General features: G+C 45.7%; 3 protein-coding genes across 5 annotated transcripts; 2 read left to right on the top strand and 1 right to left on the bottom strand.

Annotated features, from left to right (window-relative positions):
- Positions 1-59: 59 nt before the first annotated feature.
- rogdi (rogdi atypical leucine zipper) lies at positions 60-4,503 on the bottom strand. Its single transcript, XM_029158838.3, has 11 exons — positions 4,283-4,503; positions 2,735-2,806; positions 2,218-2,300; positions 1,948-2,002; positions 1,782-1,862; positions 1,595-1,690; positions 1,418-1,516; positions 1,208-1,321; positions 1,081-1,130; positions 646-772; positions 60-544 (listed from the first exon to the last, which is right to left on the bottom strand). Exons 1-11 carry the CDS (start codon positions 4,355-4,357, stop codon positions 503-505), a joined length of 894 nt encoding a protein of 297 aa, XP_029014671.1. The 5' UTR covers positions 4,358-4,503; the 3' UTR covers positions 60-502.
- A 1,068-nt stretch (positions 4,504-5,571) lies between these two features.
- glyr1 (glyoxylate reductase 1 homolog (Arabidopsis)) lies at positions 5,572-13,309 on the top strand. 3 transcript variants are annotated; one of them, XM_029158832.3, is made up of 16 exons: positions 5,572-5,695; positions 6,572-6,608; positions 6,692-6,771; positions 6,851-6,989; positions 7,093-7,203; positions 7,466-7,549; positions 7,791-7,844; positions 8,479-8,529; positions 8,954-9,027; positions 9,143-9,242; positions 9,897-10,007; positions 10,092-10,193; positions 10,319-10,481; positions 10,677-10,856; positions 10,946-11,070; positions 11,262-13,309. In XM_029158832.3, the coding sequence occupies exons 1-16, from the start codon at positions 5,655-5,657 to the stop codon at positions 11,334-11,336; spliced, it is 1,527 nt and encodes a 508-aa protein (XP_029014665.1). In that variant the 5' UTR covers positions 5,572-5,654; the 3' UTR covers positions 11,337-13,309. The 3 variants fall into 3 exon arrangements, with proteins under 3 accessions (XP_029014665.1, XP_029014667.1, XP_029014666.1); XM_029158833.2 differs by having other exon boundaries at positions 5,657-5,788; XM_029158834.3 differs by lacking the exon at positions 7,791-7,844 and having other exon boundaries at positions 5,573-5,695.
- Positions 13,310-14,140: 831 nt separating this feature from the next.
- Positions 14,141-19,890, top strand: gna13b (guanine nucleotide binding protein (G protein), alpha 13b). The gene is made up of 5 exons (XM_029159546.3): positions 14,141-14,753; positions 15,515-15,744; positions 15,928-15,978; positions 16,485-16,685; positions 16,854-19,890. The coding sequence occupies exons 1-5, from the start codon at positions 14,471-14,473 to the stop codon at positions 17,235-17,237; spliced, it is 1,149 nt and encodes a 382-aa protein (XP_029015379.1). The 5' UTR covers positions 14,141-14,470; the 3' UTR covers positions 17,238-19,890.
- The last annotated feature ends 403 nt before the right edge of the window (positions 19,891-20,293 follow it).

The raw sequence follows: 20,293 nt of genomic DNA, 5'->3' as shown, positions 1-20,293 counted from the left end.
AGCTATGACTTTGTCAATTTATTGCTGACACGTACAATTAAAAATAACCCAGCAACAGCCAGGATCAATATGTCTTTATTGCACTGATAAATACCAACATTGGGCTCAAGCATTTTGTTCATGTTCAACAATGAAAAACTATGTAAACATAACAAACGTACAATATAGTGTTTGGAACAGAAGCTTAATACACAGACCGACAGTTTAACTTCATCTATGAAACAACAGAGTCGTTGTTCACCGAGCTGATGAAGACACTGATACAGACCCTCACACTCATCACTTCACATCATGGAGCTCAGTCCTTAGTGGAGGTGAACAGTACAGTTCACTGTGGGATACGTCGCTCTTCGTCTAATTCCAGGAGGCGCTTCTACTGAGAAATGCAGGATTTTTAGGGCCAAGATTCAAAAATCAACAGAGGTCTGAACATTTTCTTCCTCGGGACGCAGAGGTCAAAACAAATGGACGAGTGGTTCGTTAGATCGGTGTCTGAGGCGGTTCAGTAAGGTCTGTAGTTCCAGAAGCTAGAGAAGATGGAGATCTGTCAAAGAGGCACAAGAAGATCAGCTCCACATATGAACAAGAGACGTCAGAAGAACAGAACAGAATGCTGAGCTTCCACTACGAACCTCCAGGACTCACCTTGTCCTTGAGCTGCTGACACAGCTGCAGCGAGATAGTGAAGAACACCAGCGTGTCATTGAGCCAGGGCACCACACACTCCACCTTATGGACGTGGCTCACCTCAAAGCGGTTGTTGTTGAGTTCACTGAGAGAGGAAAGAGACGACGTGAAGCCTGGAGGCTCTGAGCTCAGCTTCCTGAATATTCCTCCAGTTAAACACTGTCAGCAGATTCATTCACTGTCCTGAGTGGATCCACAGGTAGAAATCTACACATATTACCCAGAGTGCATTGCAGCACCAGAAGAAACAACAAAATGTGAAACAAGGTTCATACTGTATAGTTAACACTTTAATTTGATTTTTATAATTCAGATCTACAAATTAAGGTTTTAAATGTAAGTTAACGAAGAGGCGAAGGTTAAATACAACAGTACAAAAGAAGACGGACTCACAACATGGCTCCAGGGCTGTGCAACACCGAGCTTCCGGACGGCTTGAAGTTCTGTTGGGGGAAAAGACGAGAACAGTCCATCACAGCGAGCACCGCTCACATCAGCTGTAACATGTCAGAGGTCCCACCTTGGCTGTGTTGGGAGGCAGCACGTGCAGCTGGTACACGGTCAGACACAGTTTGCTCAGGTTGATGTAAAAGTTCACCATCATGTCCCCAGGCATTGGAGGAGTGAACATTTTCTGGTGGTGGAAACAGACAGAGGCACTAGAGCGTGACTACTGACAGTGTGTGTGTGTGCGTGTGCGTGTGTGTGTGTGCGTGCGTGGGCCCACTACCATCAAACCGCTGGTGGCCAGCTCAGGCAGCGTCATGGAGGCCGGGGTCGTGAGGCGGTTCCGTGCCCGCGTCAGCTGGAGCATCACTGCATCCATGAGCTACGGTTCCAGCACAAACACCGAGGTCACCACCAGCGAGCGCACGGGACGCGGTGGAGCTGACGAACGCACACTGACCTTGTTGACCTCTGCTCCCGTCTTGAAGCAGTAGCTCTCGTCCCGGCTGTTCAGCAGCTGCAGAGCCTGGTTCACGTGGTTCCTGGCGTCCTGGATCTGAACGGAGCAATAAGACACACAGATAGGGATACAGCACAGTGATCCGGGTCCGTCATGATTGGGCTCTGACATCATGACTCTGGCTGACCTGCTGCAGCTTCCACTGCTTGTCCTCCCGGAACTGAAAGTGCAGCGTCTGGCTGCTCCTTGCCACTTTCAGGTTTATGTCCTGTTGAGACAAGCAGCGCGTTTCTCACATGGAGTCACGTTCAGGTGAAGGGAACACAACTGTGAGGACACCTAGTCCCACTTACGGCCTGGGTGAGAGCCTCTCCCTGCAGAGCCAGCACCCCCTTCACCTGGTCCATGCTGCAAGAGCAGAACATCAGCACAGACTGGGTCAAATCATTACAACCAGGCAGATGATGGGCAGAACTGCTTAAAACGAAACTGGAATCAAATAAGTACCAGCAACAACATCACAAAGCGTCTGAGGCTCAGACCTTCACTAAGTTAAATTCAATACGAACCCAAACCGACCCCAGGACCCGTTCACCTTGAAAACAATGAATGTCCAGTCTTACGTTGAGCTGCCGAGGATGAAGTTCTCCTGTTTGAGCTGGCTCTCTAGGCCTGGTGTCGGCATGGAGAACCGGCGGGACGCCTCCTGTTGCCAACACAGACGGTGGATGCATCATCACAGGAAGTCACACTTTACCGACGCATGTACAGAGCAATGACAGTAGAGAGTCCTGTGATCCTGATGTAACGGATGAACCAACATTCACATTTTTACCACCAGGCCATGATGAAAAGCCAGTGATTCCGTCAGCCTGGTTCTGACCCAGAAGGACTTCAAGCCATGTTTAAATAATAAGATTCAAGGAAACATTAGAACTATGTTATAATTCTTTGAAAGAGTGTTTATTGTACTAACGTTACTGTTTGTTCTGATCCAAACAAGCTTCATCCTCTCAGACTATTCCTTGTATTGTGTTGGAGGAGCCTTGTTGGTTCCTGACTACTTGACTGCATCATGACTTTGTTCACTTCGCTGTTACACCTGGATAGAGCAAATTTGCATCAAATCGTGAGTTTTACCTTAAGGACGTCCTGGAGCTGCTTCAGAACAGCGTGAACTTCTTCTTTCAGCAGCCAGTTGAATTCATCTTTCTAGTGAAACAAGTGAGATTTGTCACTTTTTTTAACCTAAAGGAAATGAGCAACACAGGTTCACAGTCTGTTAAATGAAGCATTGGAGCACTGATTCCTTGTATAAAGAATAAATTCACATGCTGTTAACAAACAGCACTATTTTACTAGGTCCATGTCTCTGATTCCACAGTTCATAATAGAATAGAATTTATTGTCATTGTAAGCGTGTATACAACGAAATGAGTGGTTGCCCTGAGCTGCCACTAGGGGGCAGACATTCCCGTTGTCCACGTTCCCAGGGTGACAGCAGGGTCACGGTGTCATTCACAGTCTGCTAATCAGGTTGCGTGTTATTAACCTACCATCCTTACATCAGCATAATGGACAGACATTTGACGCACTAACTGACGTGTGGAAGGATAAGGTGATATTTGAATGAGCTCCTGCCTCTCGTGGCAGCAACGCGCTGCATGTGTGTCATAGGAAGGAAACCTAGATGTGAAGGATGAAATGGGTCTGTGAGTGGGTGGATGAGCTTCCAGATCAATGTTCTGCTGCTGGGCACACAGACAGACAGTACAGTGTGATGTTCCCTGAAGGGGAACCTTCAGGGACCAGGGCTGGGATCAATGGAAGTGGATGTGAAGCCTGGAGCTCCACTGAATCCAGCTGTGCTCTGTTTTATATAGAACCTGGAACTGAGGGAATAAAAAATTGGGATATTAAACAGAACACACTGTACACACTGCACTGATTCATGTGAGTCAGTGCAGCGTGTAATTAAAAAACATCTTCAATTCATGGATTTTAATATAATCTATATCTTTAATAGTTTTATTTTTGTTTGGGGTTCTTTTTAATAATTGTCTTTCATTCATATATTGTCTTATATAGTCTTCATAATTGTCTCCATAATTGTCTTTCATGTTCATATTTGTTCTCACGTTGTGCGCTACAAAAACATTAACTTATTATTTCAGTTCTATAATTGTCTGTGCTCATTCGTTTATTTGGGTCGTTTCCAATCAGTTGATGCAGCTCTGGTGGAGGACTTGTTTTCTAACGGGAAACACTGACAGAGTTAACTTTGCGTTAGTATTTACATCCTCCTTCGTCCTTTGACTACATTTGCTGCAGTCATCAAACACATCAAAGCTACAGTCCGAGGATTTGGACTTTGCTCGTGCAAACACATTCAACCTAAAACAGAGTCGGTGACACTTGCGCGGACGTTTGATGTGCGAAGTGACGCAGCGTCACAGCGGATCTTTTCCAGACCTGACAACCCGTCTCCGCCGTTAGAGCCCGCGGCGGCCTGTCGGTACCGTCACGCACCTGCGCTCTAGCTGGTTCCGCTCGCTGGGTCCAGCTACGCGGCATAACACAGCATCAGCGTGACACATGTGAAAACACGCCATGGACCGCAGAGTCCGACAGTAACGCAAGCCGCAAACCGTGGACACAAACGGCGCTGGGAGCGGAGACGCAGCTTACCAGCACCGCTCTCTCCACTTGATTGGCCGCGGACATCTTCGACAGCTCCGACAGAGACTTCTGGGGGTTCAGCATTTTTTGGCAATAAACGGATGAAATCTAAATTCGATGCACACCCTTATAATCTCCAGCTACGCTTAAAATCAACGCAATATATATCTGCAGACCTAGCTCAGCCTAGAATCCATTGCATTCAGGTGCGATGGGAAATACGGGCAGCGACACGACAGCGCCAAACGGAAACAAATGCACATGAATGAATAACGTTAAAAAGCGAACGGAGTGCGTCTGTCATCTAAAACACGCACACGTCATTTAAAGTTGGTATACAGAGTACAGCATTGAGTTATTTGTTAGAGCCTGTTCTCTACGATTGCCGTATTTTCATTTTTACGTGACGCACCTGAAGGTACCATTCGGATGGTCACACATTTACTATTAAAGTGACACCGCCCACTGATCCTGAAGAAGCTTTTATTTGCGTCTCTGCCAACACGACTGAGGACAAAAACTTTGAATGGTTCGAATCAGAGATACTCAAAACAAAGACAATAAATTATGTTTTATTACTGAAATACATTAGTGAACAAACCTGGAATGAAATGGCGAAAGATAAAGACCTGGGTTTGCAGTAATCTTTATAAGTGTGATAGGAATAAACCTTTTTCTTAAACATGGCCTCCTCATTCAGAGCAGTAAGTACAAGACATGTAGCTTTAACTGACGTGTAAAGGTTAATTAATTAAAAATGAATTAATATTAAGTAGTAGTATTAAATTAGCTGTCCGACGACAAGGGTCTCAGTCAATGTTAATGAAATAACAAAGTTAGTATTTAATGTCGCAAATGCTGTCTCATAACCCATAAAAACATCCTGTTTGACTATTTATGTCTAGGAAATAAATACAGCACCTTGTTTTATTAGTCTGATGCTCCATCACTTCTATAAGTGACAATCCGTTTGGGAACTGACGGGACAAAATATGACACCGCAGAACCACACAGAATGTGTAAATGTGTGCATAAAAACAAAACAGACTTTTACACTTCAGTCACATCCACTTTACAGAAAGAATTTTACCTTTGAGCATTTAATCCATTCGCTCTTGACCTTTTATTATTTTACCCTCAACTCTAATATTTACTGTCCAGACAACTGTTTTAAAAAGAATAATATCAGCCCAGTTCTAGTCTTAATAATAATAAGAATAACCCTCCTCGGTTCGGGTCAGTTTGGGTTCAAACCCTCATCACTTTCATAGCTTCGTACCTGTGGACGAACCCGGAGACGTGTGTAAACATGTTTACAGAGTGAATGTAAAATCTGCTTTTACACATTTATTTGTGAACTTTCGTCTCGCGGACGAGGCGGATGTTGCATCGGAGGAAGCTTCGTCGACATGTGATTCGTGGGTGTGTGTTGTTTTTTTCCTCGTTCGCTGCGACGACGTTTTACTAAAGTTGTAAGATGGCGACGCTGCATCTGCGGATCGGGGACCTGGTTTGGTGAGACGCGTCCCGTCAAAGCTCCGCGCGGCACACCGACGCGTTGTTCGGCGCCGTGTGCGCGTGTTAACCAGAACCAACTAAGAGTTCGGTTCTGGGTTAGTTGGTGGTCGACCCAAACGCGTCGCTAGCCGAGCTGACTCAGCCAACAGCCGCCGCTCGCGCGCAGCTAACGGGACGAGCCAGAGAAACGGTCCGAGCCGCGACCCCGGTTCTGGAAACCCAACCGTCCTCCGCGTAGTCGTAGTGTTTCTATTTGGTCGTGAAGTTCTTTTGAGTTCGCTTCGTCCGCATGTTGTGAAGCGGGACGAGCGTCGTTAGCGCTTTAGCTTCAGCGGATGTGAACGCGACCCCGCTTCCGCGTTAACGCGGAGTGTCGCAGTTCGTCGAAGCTCCGTGTGGGAGTTGGACGGACTGGACGCGGGTTCTGTTATTAACGGACGAACGCTCTCTTCGAACCTTCGATGCAGTCGCTGCAGTGGAGGATTTCAGTAAACGCGCTGATCCGAGCGTGCGGTTCCGATCAGCGACGTGCGACCAGTTGGCGCAGAGACCAAAGTGACGCACAGACCAGCGGCGGGTTTTCACTGCGCTGCGTGTTTCAGAGTAGATTCTCATTTGGTCCTAGAATAAATTTCTAATGAAATGAACATCTAATCAGCATAAACAGAAACTAAATCCAGGTTGATATCAGGCGGCGTGTTTTCACTTTGTGGTTCTGTTTAGTCTTTAGTGTGTGTTTGCAGCTGCCCTCATTAAACTCTGCGGTGTGACTCGTTACAGGGGGAAGCTGGGCCGCTACCCACCATGGCCAGGAAAGGTGAGCTAAGGAGCCTGGTGTGTGCCTCCACTCTAACTCTGACCTTCTTTTGATCCACTAATTGCCCCTTCTTCACCTTCCAGATCGTGAGTCCACCCAAGGACCTAAAAAAGCCCAGGGGCAAGAAATGCCACTTCGTCAAGTTCTTTGGAACGGAAGACCAGTAAGTACGAATGGATGGTTCTAAAGGACCTTCATTCCTTCCTCTGCTCAGCTTCTGTTTGTGCTGTACTTTGATCCAGCGCCTGGATTAAGGTGGAACAGTTGAAGCCCTATCATGCCCACAAAGACGAGATGATCAAAATAAATAAAGGGAAGCGCTTCCAGCAGGCGGTGGATGCGGTGGAAGACTTCCTGAAGAAGGCCAAGGGGAAGGAGCAGGTGAGCCGCTGTTTAGCACCTGTTCAATAAATGCTGGATCACCACTTTGACTGTTGACTGTCACCATGCTAGAATGTCAGTACAAATAATGTGTTTGTTGCAGAATGCTGATGGCAAAGGAGACTCCAAAGGCAAGAAGACGCCCCACAAGCCCCTGAAGATACTGGAGGAGGATGATGAGGACCTGAGCGCCCTAAAGGACCCCTCAGAGAAGGTCAGTGACACTCCGGGGGCAGAGCTAGACCTGGAGCAGTCCTTGGGTAAAAGCAGTCCCTCCTGACTGGTTCAGCCCTTAGTACACATGGTCTGTGTGGGGGGTGGGACACCTGTTGGCTGCTATCGGAGAGCTGATCAGGCAGTTTAATGAGTTAGTTACTAGTTCAGGGCTCACACAGTTGTCTAACGTCGTTCACAGCTGCAAGTCACTGGTACCGGAGACGTGTGTGAAAGTGAAATGCATCTGTTTTCTCCCCAAGGATCTGACTGATTCTGACCCAGAGCCGTCCACGGCTGAGAGGCTCGGAACTGGACCTGGCTCGGGATTCAAATGGGAAAGCAGTGTAGGTGAAGCCGCCGTGCCACCGGGCCTTTGTTCTGCTCATGTTAACCTTCGTCACATGCAGCTGCAGGCTCTTCTGACCAGAACTGCTCATAGTCAAAGCTGTGTCAGGAATGATCCAAAAAATGTCCCAAAGTTAGTGATTCACTGTTTGTTTATACAGCAGTTCAGGTTCACGAAGTGGGAAACTAAAAGATTCAGGTTTGGATCTGTTGTCCAACTAGTTTCTGCTTGTGTTGCAGTCTGTGAAGGACGACCCTCATTTCCATCACTTTCTCCTCAGCCAGTCTGAGAAGGTAATCGAAGAGCCAACATTCTGGTATCACATTGTTGCAGTGTGGAACGGGTCTGACGTGTCCTTTTTAGATGAACACGGTCTAAAGGGCCTGGCTTTAGAAGGTGATGGTTCTGTTCAGCGGTGCTCTCAGGGACCTGTCCTGATCCATGGGTCAATTGGTACCGGGCTGCAAAAGAATACATGTTGACACATGTCCAGTCGCTTGCCTCGGTCACACTACTGACCTGAAACCGCTACCTTCTTAAACAAGCTGCTTTTAACAGAAAATACCAGGAGTCCTACTAACATGGACTTATTACAACAGGTTGTTCCCACGCACCAAACCCGCTGTACGTAATATGCAGCGATCAGCTCTAATGAGGCAATGAAGCCTTTGCTTTGCCACTTGCATGACCAACATTCCATCATGTAACATGGAATGTTACGTGATGTTCTGAGGATGCTGCTAATAAAGCTGCATACACAGTTGGTTCACTTAGAAAATACCAGTTTTAATGCCGGCTGGATCAATTTATTTTGTTGTATATTTCCGCCCCACCTTAAATATTGTGACATTAAACTAGTCCATGGCTTAAAAGAAAGTTGGGAACTGCTGCTGTACAGGATGTGTGATTGTTATTTCCTGTCCTTAGCCGGGTTCATCGATGGAACCGATCAGTAAGCGGCTGAAGATCATAGAGGAGGTAAATGATAAACTTTTAATTAAAATGTTCTTAGGAAGGTTGGTTTCATGTATATTTAGTTGTTAAGTGATTGTCTTACATTTACATTTTACTGCTATAGTTGCACATTGGTCAGTTCAGCCCCTGGAGGACATTTAAAGAGTTGAGGTGGCTGCCCCCACATTTAATGTGACACAGATCTCTTCTATTGAGCTTGTTGGATGTAAGATTGGACTAAAATGTTCATTTGAGCCCTGAGACACATTTGGACCCGTTTCAACACAGTAGGGAGGGATAGAGGCTTAGGAAACAATCCCAAAACCACATTTATGCATTTGTTAATGTGATAGTATTTGTAAATCATTTAATACACATTTGTGAGGACATTTTACCTCATGGAGATCTGTTAATGTCTGTGATGTTGAAGCCTCTGTTAACTGTGCAGGACACGGGATCCACATCTATACAAGCAGCAGACAGCACCGCCATCAATGGCAGCATCACACCCACAGATAAAAGGTATCCACACCTTTGTCCCATCATCAGATCATGAGGTTAATGTGGCGCAGGTCAATCAGCTCAGACATGTCATGTGTGTTTGTCTGATTGGCTCTTCTCTTCTGTTTGCCTTCAGGATAGGCTTCCTGGGTCTGGGGCTGATGGGTAGTGGCATAGTTTCCAACCTGCTAAAAATGGGCCATGTTGTCACCGTGTGGAATCGTACAGCAGAAAAGGTATTGATCACCCAGGAGTCTGTGAATTTAAACATGACAGCATCTGCGCTCACGCGACACATCAGCACAAATGTGTCCGTCTCCTGCTTCTGGCTCAGCATCATGCCTGTTGGTCAGCTTACGTCCATTGTGCACAGAGACAGAACCAGATAAGGCCTGATATCAGAAACAAGAAGTTAGACTTATTTGGAAAATGAAATTAAAATTTGAGCAAGTGAGTCAGTCAAGATCAAGATAAATTGTCATTACGTGATCTGTTAATGAGAACCAGCACGTCTTCTACCAATGAGTAGAAGTAGTCATTAGCTCACAGTCACCAAGTCACTGATGAAGCCATCATTTTATCTTGAAATATCAAAATCATGATTTTCTTAATCTGTCACGATCCAATGTTGAGGCCACGTCGACCACCGCTAGCAATGACTTATCTATCAGTCTATGAGCCTTAATTTTGAGTCATGGCGTCTGAACGACCACCTACGTCCGGGCTTCTTCAGTCTGAGGGTGGTTGGCTAGGGACCACAAATGTGTCCTGTAAAGAATATTGTAAGAAGCAACAAGTCCAGTTTCCATAACTCACCTAGAAGCCGTAGAAAGTTCTCCGACTCGGTTGTTTAAGTCTTCTGACCTGCCGATGAATCCCTGCTGTTGCAGTGTGACCTGTTCATCCAGGAGGGTGCCAGGTTGGGCAGGACTCCTGCAGAGGTGGCCTCCATGTGTGACATCACCTTCTCCTGTGTCTCTGACCCAAAGGCTGCCAGAGATGTGAGTAGCGTCATGACGTCTCGCCACCCGTTAGGTAGGATTGCTGTTCCTTCATTTTGATTTTCTGGCCCTCCTTTTTTCCAGTTGGTGTTGGGACCAAGTGGAGTGTTGCAGGGAATCAGACCCGGCAAATGCTACATAGAGATGTCCACTGTGGACCCAGAGACCATCACAGAGCTCTCACAGGTACAAAGATACTTGTTTCAATAGTAAATATTGCATATTTGTACACATCATATAATTTGGATGAGCAGTGAGCTTTGTTGGAAAGGGCTCAGGTCATGTACTGGATTGTAATGTTTCCACATCAGGTGATCACGTCACGGGGCGGCCGCTTCCTGGAAGCTCCCGTGGCAGGAAGCCAGCAGGTCTCCAACGACGGGATGCTGGTGATTCTAGCGGCTGGTGACAGAAGCGTGTACGAGGACTGCAGCAGCTGTTTCCAGGCCATGGGCAAGACGTCGTTCTTCCTGGGTATGTGGGGTGGATTTATGTGTGCAGGGTACCACTGACGAGGGAAGGATGCTTCTGCTTCTGTGGTAACAAAACAGAATAGGGTTCACTAAACCTCCATTATGGCCTCTACCACCAACATCACCAGTGTTGTTGAAGTCACACCAACAATCATTTGATTTCTGTGTTTCTATACAAACATGTGTTGTGTTTTAGGGGAAGCAGGAAACGCAGCGCGGATGATGCTGATCCTCAACATGGTTCAGGGTAGTTTCATGGCCACCATAGCAGAGGGGCTGACTCTGGCCCAGGCCACTGGCCAGTCACAGCAGACCTTCCTGGACATTCTTTGCCAAGGCCAGATGGCCAGCACCTTCGTAGACCAGAAATGCCAAAGTAAGCGTTGCACGTGGTCGCTGACCTGCTGGTTAGTTTAAAATAGAAAGCTTTGTATGAAACCATTTGTTGTTTCCTCCCTCCACCAGATATTTTACAGGGCAACTTTAAGCCAGACTACTATTTGAAACACATTCAGAAGGATCTCCGATTAGCCATCTCCATGGGGGACATGGCCAACCATCCGACCCCGATGGCTGCAGCCGCCAATGAGGTACAGCTACAAACTTGAATTACAGCAAGAATATATGTTAAAATAAATTTAGAGTTTTGAGAGTTTGAAATGCTTTACTTTGTAATAGAACCATCACCTGGCTGTCAGTTTGAATACAAACACAGACAACGTAGAAATAGAACAAGGTTGTATGTGGTTAGCATGTAATTGCTGTTTGTGTTTCTGCGCAGGTGTACAAGAGGGCCAAGGCACTGGACCAGTCAGATAATGATATCTCTGCAGTCTACAGAGCCTACATTCACTAGTGTGGCTGTTCCTTCCCCTGGACCACACTTTTAAGTTTCCTCTTTCTCTGTCTAACAAGTTTCTTTTTTTTTATTTAAATTAGAGTGCTTTCATTTCATTTTGCTCATCTAGCTCCCAGTTGGCCAACGCTCGCGGGACATGATTCCTTTTTGAGAAGCTGATGTGAGACAGTATTGGACCGTGAGGACGAATTGAGTTACCGCACGGCTGCAGCTCGAGTGGCAGTGTAGGAAAGGCTTTGGTTCCGTTTAATGACGGGGTGTGACTACTGTCTGGTTTCGTGGATGCTGAGATCATAACGTTTTTTTTTTGTTTTGTTTTTTATCTTGTTTTTGTGCTAATTAACTTTATTGTCCCTAATGGTCAACTAATGATGGGCTTAGTTATCTTTGATCTCTTATTTTATTGTAAATGGACAGAATTACTAGACAGACACACAAAGGACTTGCCTTAATATTGTAATCTCGAGTTTTTCAATCTAGATATATTTATTTGTTTTTTAGATCCTGGTGAAGTTTAGTCCTGCTTGTTTCTGTATTTGAATCGATGTGGAGGCCTTAAAGTTCAGTCGCGTTTGATGGATGGTGATTTCCATGTTTGGAATAGTTCTCAGTCATAGTGTTTTTTCCCTTTTTAACACATTTTTTGTTATTTAAACCTTCTGACTACACTTTTAAAAAAGTTTAATGATTGGGTATTTTACATGTTTAACGTTTGGCTCCCAAAAACACCAAAATGGGCTAATTGTTTTTTTTTTCCACAACTCCTATTTCAGCCAGGTTCTATTTGCTCTCATTGGCCAGCCTGATTTTTCCTCTTGCGTCACTCTTGGATCTGATGCTCACATTCTCATTGGCACGCTGGCCACTCTGGGGCCTCTGGCTCCGTTTTACATCACGGCTGTGTCACCTTCGCTTTATTGGAACCTTTAAAGACGGTGGCGTTTCCTTTCGCCTGTGTTTGCCTGTGCTCCAACATTGTGTATCCCACTTCATGACAGGTGCCACTGTTCATTAAAGGGTTCTAGCTGCACATGTGAACGGGGGACGGTCTTTATTGCGTCATGCATGAGGGAACGCTCATATGAAATGCCAAAGATATGTTTTCCATTCTTAAGTAAATCATCAATGCTGTGAGCGCTGGCCCTTTCTGTTACATGAGTTTGAAGGGTTTCAGGATAAGGAGCATGCAGTTAGCATGTGCATGGATTTTTTTGTTTTGCTTGCCCAAATTTCAGTCACTTTGTTTGGGTCCTCAGTATTTTTACTCTCATGAACGAAGGTCTCAGATCTGTCAGTTTGCCCTGTATTAAAGTGGTTCAAGCATTTGAATGGCAGGACAGCTAGATTATACTAAGGTTTGTTTTATTATTTTATTCAGCAGTGATATCAATATGTATTATGTCCTATGTTAATTTATGCCCATGCTACAAGAATGACTTGTTTCATGTGTGCTGCAGTTAATTTGGTTGTAAATCCTGGCTTTAGGCCTTGTGCACATCAGCTTCCTGGACAATCTAGGAAGGACATGGACGTTATCCTTTGACTTGACTTGGCAAATATAGCAAATCAGTTCCTTCCTCCTTGTTTGCCTTTTTAAGGAGGATGTCGTTGGTTCCCTCCACTGGAGTAACTACTGTACGTCATCCAACATGACCGGAGGCCACAGAACGCCAACCTGAAACCAGCTCATCCCTCCAGAACATGACCCATGTAAATAACTCATTAGTCTAAGGAGGGTTACGGTTTTATCTCCCGTACGGACAAAGCCACCATTGATGCTTTTGTCCTATTCAATGTATATTGTACAGTTCTGCAGTAAAAGGTTAGGATGTGGGAAATATAATCTGGTTTGTTCCATTGAAATACTTTGCTCCCATTTCAGGAAGAGGTTTAGTGGGTTTGAGGATATTTATGATTTTGTGTGACTTGTGTGCTGTTTAATAAATTCTCCATGTTTAATGGCTAACAAATATAGCAGATATCATTCATCTTACATTAGATATTACCTTAAGATATTCATATCATCTGGTAGGGACCATGTAGAGAAACATTAGGTTTCTACACAGATTAGAGTTATGCAGCTCATTTAATAATAACTGAAACTTTATGCATCCCACAGTGGGCAGCTGATGCTGTACCTGCTGAGCTATTCGACCACATATAGACGTTGGCATGGCCGAAACTCGTTTAGCATCACACTCCACAGACCTATACCTTAAACATTTGAACGTGCAAGACCTAGAATATGAAAGTGTAAATCTATCCATTCAAATCCGAGAGAAGTTTAGTTGATGTTGACAGTGAGTCCTGTGGGAATCTCTGTTTGGATAAAACAGAGATTAAAATTGTCGAGCATATGAACAGACATTAAATTGTAGGGAGGACAAAATAACCTTAGCACCAGCGTTCATCCATCCTTATTTTGGAGGTCAGTGTTTAGTAGCATGAAGATGTGAAGCAGTGGAAGAGAAATTGCAGTTGCAATTTCAGCTTACGCAAGATTGGCCTGCATCTTATTACTGATAGTATTGTGCTTTTGTATTCAGACATATTTGCAATATAAGACGCTGATGGCTTGACATTTATTCATTAAGTCACATGATGAAATAATTTCACAGCATAAACTGATTCATTAATTATAGATCCTATAACAGAGATTTTTTGTAATTATTAAGGTAACTCATTTTATCTAATGGCAGCCCTACAAATATTAAACGATACAACAACCCAAATACCAGCAAGTCAGACAGAGTTCCCAGATTTCCCAAAAACGTGTTGGAAATATAAATCTCGTGAGACTCTGACGCTGTGAATCTCGTCCTGCTCGGACCTGCGCGTTCACGTTGATGTTCCTCCTCAACTAACCGCAAACGTTTGTTGCGTTCACGTACATAGGGACGATAATAGGTTATTGTAAATCTTAAAATGTATGTCTCACAAGTTATGTTTGTTTTGTGTTGTGCGTTTTCACCAAGGCTTTCTGTAAACCTAATGTGCTAAAGACTTATACTTTGCGATGATATTATTTAAGTAACCGCTGATTGATATAAATTCCCCCGACACGTGAATACATCAGCGTCCTGGCCGGAACTCGGCTCTTCCCCGTCTGTATAGATGAAGTTGTTTCAAAGATGGCGGATTTCCTGCCGTCTCGCTCCGTTTTATCTGTATGTTTACTTAACTGTCTTCTCTCGAGCGGCGAAGCAGAGCAGCTGCGGAAATCTAAAGAAATAGATAAGTCCATTAGACGCGATAAGAAGTACGTGAATCGGCTCGTGAAGATCCTGCTCCTGGGAGCGGGAGAGAGCGGCAAGTCTACGTTTCTCAAGCAGATGCGCATTATTCACGGGCAGGACTTCGACCAAAAGGCCAAGGAAGAGTTCAGAGCCACGATCTTCAGTAACGTAATAAAAGGTGAGCTCGGCCGCTGCTGGAGCCGCTGATGGCCACGCTGGCTGCCGCCGGAGCTCCACGGTGCGTGTGTGTGTGTGTGTGTAGGTGTGTGTAGTGGTTGTGGGAGAAACGCCCATGTTGTGTCTGCTGCTAACGAGGGGCCCGTGGTTCTGACCTTTCGCTGGTGAGCAGCGGCCGCTCAGTGGCTGAGCTCGGCCGAGCGTAAAGCGCTCTACTGTCAAAGGGTCCGGTTCTGGGAGGGAGGGAGGGACGAGGAGCTGGCCGGAGAACCACGGAGGTTCTGCTCCGTGAGCCCTTTGAGGTCGTGGTTAGTCCATCTTCCACCAGGCTGCCGTGTCGCCCAGTTTATTGTAGACGTGTAGGTTGTATGTTGTGTTTTGGGTCAGTTGACCATCGGTACCAGCCGAACCCGCAGCGCTCTGGTGCCAGCGTTGAGCTCCTGGGTTTTACTAACGCAGCTGCTGACAGGAGCTCATCGGATCAGACAGTCATAGCGGAACCTCTCCCCATGTGACTGATACTAAGGAGCAGTTTACCAGATCACATGTTGTAGTTGATGTTGTAGTAGACTTATTTTATTAGCATAATTAGCTATTCTATTAGCTATATCAACATAATGCCTCAGGTGCTTTACCTGTTGTTTTTATTTTGAAAAGCCCAGCCAGCTGATCACAACCCACCTCCTGAATGAAGCTCAAAACCGCCTGAAGGCCTAAACTGCTGAGATGTGTTTCTAACCGTGTTTCCTGCCACTCATGCAGGCATTCGAGTGCTAGTGGACGCTCGAGAGAAGCTCCACATCCCCTGGGGCGACCCCTCCAATCAGCGGCACGGAGACGTGATGATGGCGATCGACACCCGCTCGGCGATGGCCAACGGGCACGGCATGGGGGAGGCCAAGGTTTTCCAGCACTACGTGCCGTCCATTCGCTCCCTGTGGGCCGACCGGGGCATTCAGGACGCGTACGACCGCCGCAGAGAGTTTCAGCTGGTGAGTGAGCCGCACGGCCCACGACACAGCTAATATGAGACATTTAAGTTAATGGCCTCAAAACATGCAGAGTTTATCATGTTGTTATGATTCAGTCATAGTGATGATAAGAGCCTGGTGTCCTGTGTAATCCTGCCATATTCATAATAAAGACATTGTTTCTGTCCTGTTGTTTTTTCTCAGGGGGAGTCAGTCAAGTATTTCCTGGACAATCTGGAAAAGCTTGAACAGTCTGTAAGTTTAGCTACACGAACCCTAGGTTGTCTGAGGGAATTAAAGCACGCTGCCATTATAGGCATATACTTCCTGCCTCCAGTCATGTGTCAGCGTAGGTTTGTTCATCTGTGTGTCCTTGGTTCATTCTATTTAAACATATTTAACTTTGAGGTCTTTGAATTTAGAGCATCTGCCCACATGTGGAAAAACGCCTATAGTTAGAAAAAGGGAAATGATGAGTAAGCATTGTAAACTGCACAATAAGGCCCTTTTCTTGTTGCCTTTAGCAGAAATGAAAGTTTTTTTAATTTGTGTCATTTTGGTTTTTGGAACACACTCGTCCCAGTTCAGCATCATATTATTAATAAACAGCAGGTCCTGGCTCGATTCAGCTTAATAATAGGTTGATGTACTGGAGGACTGAGTCATTTCTTACCTTGTAGCGGCTCTGACGTGTCCTGTACCTGGGTTGGGCTACTGCCTGTCTATGTAGTCTATGTAGAGCTTTTATCATGTGGTTGCAGGACTACCTTCCCAGCCAGCAGGACATCCTCTTGGCCCGAAAACCCACGAAGGGCATCCACGAATACGACTTTGAAATCAGGAACGTGCCTTTCAAGATGGTGGACGTGGGCGGTCAGCGCTCCGAGAGGCGGCGCTGGTTCGAGTGCTTCGACTCCGTCACTTCCATCCTCTTCCTCGTCTCGTCCTCTGAATATGACCAGGTGAATATGACACGACAAGCTTATCAGAGCCGAGTCGGCACCGGAACACGGGGGCAAGTGAAGTGTAAAGTGGGATCACTGGACCCACCGCCTTAGAGCGTTCACCCCCAGGAGCAGCTTTCTGAGGTCAGAATGTTTCATGAGGCTCGTTTCTTCTACCACCTTCAGGTTCTGATGGAGGACCGGCAGACCAACCGTCTGAGCGAGTCCCTCAACATCTTTGAGACCATTGTCAACAACCGGGTTTTCAGCAAAGTGTCCATCATCCTGTTCCTCAACAAAACCGACCTGCTAGAGGACAAAGTCAAGCGCGTGTCCATCAGAGACTACTTCCCCGAGTTCCTGGGTGAGCCCAGCAGCCTGGCAGACGTGCAGCACTTCCTGGTGGAATGCTTTCGCAAAAAGCGCCGCGAGCAGCAGCAGAAGTCGCAGCAGAAGCCGCTGTACCACCACTTCACCACGGCCATCAACACCGAGAACATCCGGCTGGTGTTCCGCGACGTGAAAGACACGATTCTTCATGACAACCTCAAGCAGCTGATACTGGAGTGAGGGCGAGGACCAGGCAACGGGTGCTCCCAGAGCGCAGGCACTGACCCAGTGTCTGTGCTCCTCAGCTGTGATGTAGTGAAGGTTCACTCTCTGCCTTACTGAGACACAGCCACCACCATCTGATCTACCAGATTATTGTAAATGATCTCTAACCTCTTTGTTGCTACATCTTCCACACACTGTCCTGATCTCTGCGCTGCTCTATTAATACCTGGGATAAAATTGGGGAGGGGGGAGTTTGGTAGGTGGTGTTGCTGAGTCAATCAATGCCGAGGCGCTGCCTTCGCAGATGCTTCACATCTTTCCTAGCCGGGGCTCAGTGAGCAAAAGTCCACTCCAGTTTTAATACCTTTCATGAATGTACCTATGCATTTTAACTTATGTGGTTTTAGGAGTTGACACTTTGTGATGGACACTCTTGTGGTTAATTAGTACCTGGATGGAAACACAGACGTAGGAAGCACTGGTGATCAGACACAGTGTCCAGTGAACCTGATCTGATCCAACCAAAGTCCAGTTCTGCCCCTTTTTAACCAGGAGTGCGTCGGCATGACAGGCCCAATTATCTTCTTTTAGGATTATCAGCTCATTTGAGTAGTTGTTAAAACATGAATTCGATTGTCTTGGACACTAAAATCACTGTTGTGTGATGATTATTTCATCCAGATTTGGATTTTGTGATGACACTGTCATTGGCTTTTGAACCCTGGGATGATTCAGGAGCTTTTTACTCTGAGGTTACATTGGGTCTGTGCTGTTTGACTGAACACTTCCGTTTCTGTCCATTGGCTCTGGTGAACTCACAGGGTGGGGAGGTGCAGGTGTGTGACGCTCATATTGCAGAACACCGTGTTCTGCTCATCTCTAGCTTTTTTTTTTTTTTTTGTGGTCCAAAACATTGATTTTGCTTGTGAAAAGTTAAAGATGGTTGAGATGGTGCTTGAGGACAGTCCTCGGCCGTTGGAAGGCTGATCAGGACCCAGTCCTGAGGAAGGTCACACTCCAAAACGTTTGCTCCGCAGTCCTGTCAGGCGCTGTGGTCCAGTGTTTAGAACGGCCCCGTCTGCCTCATATTCTCTGAGGGAACCTTTTTATTATGTCGCCACTGGTCCAGATTTCAAGAAAAGGGATAAAGCCTGTGTTTTACTGGTGAGCTAAACGTCTGTGTTGTCATCTTCGCTCCTGCTGTTTTCACACTGCTCTCACCTTCACTAACAGCTTCTGCATAGATTAGAATTTATACCTGTATGTGCTGTATTTAGATAAATTAACATTATTATTATTATGGGACAGTCCCATCCAACACAGATGTGTTGTTTAGATCATCCTGTAATCGTCAGAGCCTCAAAGATTGGAGACGGCACTGGTTCATGCTCTCACGTCAGAATCCTGTGGATGGAACCTGGAACCACTGACACAGACTCTGTAATCCCCCCGCCCCCATCTGCCCTTCAGTCTTTTCCACAAGCTTGATCTACACACAAAGGACCTGGAGAGGAACTAGAGGCACATGTGCCTGAGCTGAACTGAAGCATTTTAATTTGTTTTTGTTAAATTCTAGCTGCAAACAGTGATCACGTCCTGTAATGGTTCTGTAAGATCCTGATCAGTTCTTACCCTTGGATCTCCCTTTGTATGTGAACATCATCCTGTGTGTGAACTTATGAAAAGCAGTCTTTTATTTACTGTGAGCGGAGGACAGGCCTGTGTTTAACCAGTAATCAGGACGCTGGCGGCCTCTTCACTGCTCGCCAGAACTATTGTTTGTAACTTTTAACTCGATTTCCTCCAAAATCAGGTTTGTCAATGTGCTGTTTTTGCCTCCACTGTGACTTTGGTTTTGTTCGTTCAGCTTTCAACAAACTACTCAACAGCATGAGCCCTTCAGTCCCAAACATCACGTGTCTGTTCTGGAAGATGAGGTTCAAACTCTGCCCTCATCTTTGACTTCTCCTCCATTTATTACCATGATTTTGAGGATAAATGGACTTTCTGTTGTGTCTGTTCCTCTGAAGAGTTCAGGCCCTTTCACCCAAACCTCTTCTGAAAACACACTAAGTAAACCTGAAGGCTTGTCTGTGTCGTGGTTTCGCTGATTACAAAACAGTGACTTTCGCTGAGTCAGGACCAGTGAAATTTCTGTCCTGACCAACAAACATCCAGTGGATCCTAAACTACACGAGCTGGTAATGAGTCGTGCGATCTGGCAACCAGTGTTCTGTTCTTTGCCTTCTGTGATTCTGTAGTTGTGGGTGGGAAACATCGTTGTCTAGAAGGTAAAAGTAGGACTCTGAGGATTTAAGTTGTGTAATTTATTAGTGTTCTTTGTTTAAAATTCCTTGTGACCGGCGTCGCCTTCCACAGGACAAACTATGCAGCAGCTCTGCTTCATGGCCACGATGAGTGTTGGGTTGAGTCAGAAGTGATTCAAATGCCACTGACTGGCTTCGTAATGGTGTTTTGTACAGACTAAAAGAGAATGTCTCCAGTGCCTCGTTTTTTAAGCTTTTTGCATCATGTTTGAATCATTTAATTCCTGGTATTAAACAGTCCTTGTGAGCTGTGGCCTGTTACGGGAGCCAAGCTTTCACTCTATAGTAACTTATATTGATTTGTGTTCCGCTCCTGAATAAATCTAACAGGTTTCTAAGAATCTTGTTTGCCTGCGTTGATTTGCTTTCTGTTGCTTTGTGTTAACGAACTACGTCTGACTGAGCTGCACAGACAGAAACACAAACTAAAGCCCAACAAGGCGAGGAGGAGGTGGAGGAGCAAAGGTGGATGACAACCAGCAAAGTGGCATTGCCTATGGCAAACAGTGGTCATCCCTGGGGAGTGTGGGAGGAGGTGGGGTTGACGTCACCACGTGAGGAACAGACGGGAGCAAAGATCAAACGTGAAAGTAATAGTAAAAACTATTCATTGTTGGATACAGAAAAGCCACATGTAACAAACAACCTCTTAGCTCTTATACGTTGACCCTTGTGTCATTAAATATCATTTATCTTATGCCAGTGACCATCACACACTTATTATTATGTGCTTATCTATTAATT

This window comes from Betta splendens, chromosome 8 (genome assembly GCF_900634795.4).
Source record: "Betta splendens chromosome 8, fBetSpl5.4, whole genome shotgun sequence".
NCBI classification, from domain to species: Eukaryota; Metazoa; Chordata; class Actinopteri; order Anabantiformes; family Osphronemidae; genus Betta; species Betta splendens.
The sequence above is the reverse complement of the archived record's forward strand: the minus strand, read 5'-3'. Positions and strand labels throughout refer to the sequence as shown.